Genomic DNA, 4,634 nt, shown 5'->3' on the forward strand with positions numbered 1-4,634 from the left:
AGCACAGACTCTGGGCCCCTTCCTACACCAAAGCGAAGAAAAGAAGGAGCATTAAGGGGGGGGGGGAGAAAGAAGAAAGAAAGACATCACTCAGATTCTCTTTCCCCTCAACTCTTTACTTTGAGGGACGCAAACAAACCAGGACACGATGACACCTCGGAAGCTCCCAGTGCCCCACCCAAATGTGCCCCCCTCCCCGCACGTTAGAATCATCTCGGCAAAAACCCCTGATCCCCAACACAGAGAGATGCCAGCAGCAGCAGCAGGAGCCCACTTGGGAGAGGTCTTCAGCCTCCCGACGGCGCTGGAACCCGTCAGCGAGCGCGGCTGCCCAGCGCTCCTCCAGCAGCGCACATGCTCGGGCACAGGGCGCTGGAGCGCACGGGCGACGCCGGCTCCGCCCTTCCCTCGCCTGCTCCATGTGTTACGCTCGGGCTTTCTGCTCCAGCTCACTCCCCTTCGGATCCTCCGCGCTGGCGGTCACGACGCCTGCTCTCCGGGACTTGCCAGGCTGATGAGAAGGGAGGACGGAGCCCGGAGGGGAGCGACCCCCGCGCCCGACTGCTACCGAGAGTAACTTGCGAGAGGATCTCTCGGGGGAGGAGGCGGGAGTGGAGGAGGGAAGGCGGAGCGAGGAGGAGGAGGCGGGGTGGCCGGGGCTGAGGTTAAAACGCGAGGAAATTCCACACTTGCAAATATAGTCCAACTGAGCCCGCCGGCGAGCGTGCGCTCTCTTCGGAGGAATGGAGAAGCTGGAGCACGTGAAATAAAACAAAGCCCAGGAGAGAGGGACTGTGGGGGGCTCCCCCCCGCCCCCCCCCCCCCGCCAGGTCCTTCCTGCCAGAATGATTCCTCCCAGCAACGCGGCTGAAGTCAACGTGGAGAAGGGAAACGACAGCGAGAGCCCCGATCAGCCCCCCTCGCCTGCGTCCACCACCAGCCAGGAATCCAAGGTACTGAAGCCCGTTGGGGGGAGGGGGGGATTGTTTGTTTGAAGGCTGTCACCCTTTGCCAGAATGCATGCTGGCCCTCCTGCTGTCTTGCTCTTGCCGGGGTGGGTGGCGGCTGCAAATGTGGGGGTACTCGGGCATGGCCGGGCATCTCCGATGGCTCCGGAGTTTTCCACAACCTGGAAAGGTCTCTGACCCTGGTTAGAATGCTGGAGTGAGAAAGTTCTGCTCTTTTGCCTGGAGAATGGGGAAGACGTTGGAACGTCGCCCTGTAACTTGGCATATTGCGGCCACTATTTGAATAGACTGTGCCAAAGAGCTTTTTTAAAAATGGCTTTCTAGGAAGGCTACCATTTAAGTACCACTTCGGTGGGAAGGTAACAGCGTTCCGTGCGCCTTGGTGTTTAGTCATGCCGGCCACATGACCACGGAAACGTCTTCGGACAGCGCTGGCTCTTCGGCTTTGAAACGGAGATGAGCACTGCAACCCTAGAGTCGGATTCGACTGGCTTTCGAGCAAGGGAACCTTTACCTTTACCTTTAGCATAAGATAACCAGGGGAATGGTTTTAAGGGAAGATCCCATGATGGCAGATGGTATTCCCCCCAAAGTCTTCTTCCTGGCCTGGTTTTGACATCTCTGACTGCATCCTGTGCTTAAGTGACTTAAAAGGTGAAAAGTTTCTTAGTGGCTTACATCTCATTAGGAACAGGGATCCCTAAGGGGTACCAAGCCAATTAACAGATCAGTGGTGGGTGGTCTTCTGTTCAACTGAGACGTGACGTAACAGGGAGGAGGCACCTGCTAAGCTACAAGAAGTTGTAATTGTTTGTTTGCTAGCAACCTGGTCCCCCCAGCCAGCTTCTTTAACCCTCCGGTGCAAATATTACCTCGGGATCCTGCAGAAGTCTGACCTGCACATAGCATACATCAGTAATGTGACCCTCTGACACAGTTCCGTGGCATCTCTGGATGCCAGGCCCTTGGTGTGTTTGTACGGGGAGGGGGGGGGAACAGCAACATTCTGTGCAAGAGGCAACTTGGTATATATTGATCATATTGTACAACACTGTACAGAGAGCGGATTTGGGGAGTTACTCTAGAAGATTGTTACTTTAGTAGGGTAGAACATCTAGGCACAGTGGCCACCTGATAGGCCTTGAGTCGGTGAAATGGGTATGATTCTAACAGGCCTGTCAGAGAAGATGCCCAACATGGTGGAAGATCAAACCTGGAATGAGGTCATATAAACAAATGGAATTACCACCTTGGTGCTGTAGGCCTGTTGCTTGAGAGCGGGGATATGCTTTCCTGTGGTTGTCTTATGCTGTCAGGTACTTGATTATAGTTATTCATGTAAATGTTCTTTTTGTGTATGTCTGTGAGAGTTATAATTCATAGCAGGATTCCATCCTAAATCCCACAAATATAAACATTTCCTCCTTAAATACTAATTAAGGGTAAAACCGCTTTGTGCACCAGCAAAATATTATAACTGAAATACATTTTGTGAGAAACACTTTCTAAAATTGTGAAGTTTTGAGGGGAGGGAAGCTATCATTCTGATTCTCCAAATCTATCTGTGGAAACCAACATACAAATTTGGCATGTTGAATTTTAGTTTTCTGAATGTTATATTTGAGTTTTACGTTCTGAATAGGATTGCCATCAGGTATCAAGAAACATGTCCTGTCCCTTTAATGGAGATGTGGAAATGGGCGGCTGAAGCTTTTCATGGTATGGAGGTAAATGGCATAAAAAAACATTCCATTAAGCCTTTATTAAAGGTACAGGAAACTTTTCTCCAGGCCTGTTGGCAACCTGCATTTTGAATGAACATTTGGTTTGTAGGGATGAGTGTGGTATTTGAGTGCAGATTCACCACTTCTAGTAGTAAATAATATATTGTTAGCCAAACATAGTAGATCTTTAAATTCAAGTACCAAAGTTCTATATACAAAATAATGCCACATATTGTCAGCACTTCTTTCTGAAAACACAGAAATATTAGTTATTTTGGTGTGACATGCTAAGTACACCAATATTCAAATGACACTTGAAGACCAAAACTCGGAGATTGGGCAATTGCCCTCAAATTTCAAATTGGAATTGGAAAAAGTCTGTGTTTTGAAATTGGCAGCTTGTAAATAAGGCTAACATAAAATGTAGCTCTACTAATTGGATGTGAAACTTAATTCCCTGAAAGCAAGTTCAATGGATAGTGAATTGTATCCTTCAGATTTGTAGCTGATCCAGAACTTGAGTTGAGTCCTTATGCCAATAAGATATTGCCATATTGTGCATGGAACCACATCTCTTCTAATAATTTACAACTGAACAATGATCACCATTTGCTTTCAGTAAAAAGGTATGGCCAAGCAGTACTGCTTATAATTGGTATACATTGGCTCCCCATGCTCACCAAATTTATATGTAGTAAACAGGGTGTGGCTCCCCACCAACTGCTGCGCTCCCTTTTCTCTACCTGCCACAGGAATTGGCTGCTACCATCGTGGAGTGTTGTCTTCTCGTACTGCAACACTAATGTGGTAGTTTTGTGGGTCCATCTTAAACCCAGAAGGCAGGAAGGGAGCCAAGGTAGTTTTGTGGAGCCATCTTAAACCCAGAAGGCAGGAAGGCAGTCTTTCTGATGCCCCACTATTTAACTTCAGCAAAATAGCTTTTGCTGTTCTGTTTCTACTTGTTGGCCTGAATGGGAGAAACACCCCTCACCAGTAAAGTAGGGCTTCTCCCATGTCCTCCCTCCTGATTTTAAAGTCAGAGCCGTCCAAGTGAGCAGCCACCCTAGCACCATTTCACAGCAACACCCTCAGCAGCTGTTCTTATTGCTCTCTTCTTACTTTCTGGCTTGAGACAGAAGGGCGGGCAAAAGTCCAGAACAAACTGCGCTTTCTTTCTCTCTCCCTCAGAAGTTAAGTCTTGAAACGAGTGGGACTTGTTTCCTCATAGAACGTATTTGGAGTAGGGATTGGAGTGATTTGTAACAATTTAACTTTTCAGGCCTGTATTTATGCAATTATTTTTGCATTATGGTTTAATGGGCAGTCGCAACTGGACATGTTTTTATAACTCCCGTCTCCCTCTTGCTGCATCCTAGATCATTTATAACTAGATTTTGCCAGATGTCTGTTGCTGGAATCCAAACTCTTACAGAGCCTCTTGACTCCAGACTTTCACTGCAGGAGAGAAAGCTAACTGGGACAAGTACACAATCTCCAGTGAAGCCAGAACATCTGACGAGTTTATGAACTAACTTAGACAAGCCATCACGCAACTCCTTTGGCTATGGCTGTAATCCTAAACACAGCGATCTGGAAAGCAGTTCCACTGGACTTTCGTCCAAGAATAAATGTTTAGGATTAAAAGGAAGTTAAGTTTTATTCCAGTGAGCCCTGTTTTCCAGCAAAGAAGCGAACAAGTTGACCCGCAAACCGTTAAAATCAATTTATGTTTCTTTCCAGCAAAGAAGCGAACAAGTTGACCTGCAAACCGTTAAAATCCATTTCTGTTTCAGTCCCAAATACCCTTCCTTGGCTACAAAACTGATTTTAGTGGCATAGACTTCTAAGTAGGTTCACTTGGGGACTGCTGGAGTAAATCTGTGCACTTTGTATAAACTGGCTTTAAGTTAATCCAGTCAACAGATTTCACAGAGTAAACCGA

The 4,634-nt window shown here is 47.4% G+C and overlaps 1 protein-coding gene across 1 annotated transcript in view; it reads left to right on the forward strand.

Moving 5' to 3' along the window:
- The first annotated feature begins 706 nt into the window (after positions 1-706).
- Positions 707-4,634, forward strand: part of STAC (SH3 and cysteine rich domain) — a 97,787-nt gene continuing 93,859 nt past the window's right edge. The window contains exon 1 of the mRNA XM_015429787.1: positions 707-953. Within this exon, the coding sequence (XP_015285273.1) occupies positions 846-953 (108 nt within the window). The 5' untranslated portion in view covers positions 707-845. The remainder of the gene's footprint in view (positions 954-4,634) is intronic.

Source organism: Gekko japonicus, unplaced genomic scaffold (assembly GCF_001447785.1).
Source record: "Gekko japonicus isolate JY-2015 unplaced genomic scaffold, Gekko_japonicus_V1.1 scaffold1034, whole genome shotgun sequence".
NCBI classification, from domain to species: Eukaryota; Metazoa; Chordata; class Lepidosauria; order Squamata; family Gekkonidae; genus Gekko; species Gekko japonicus.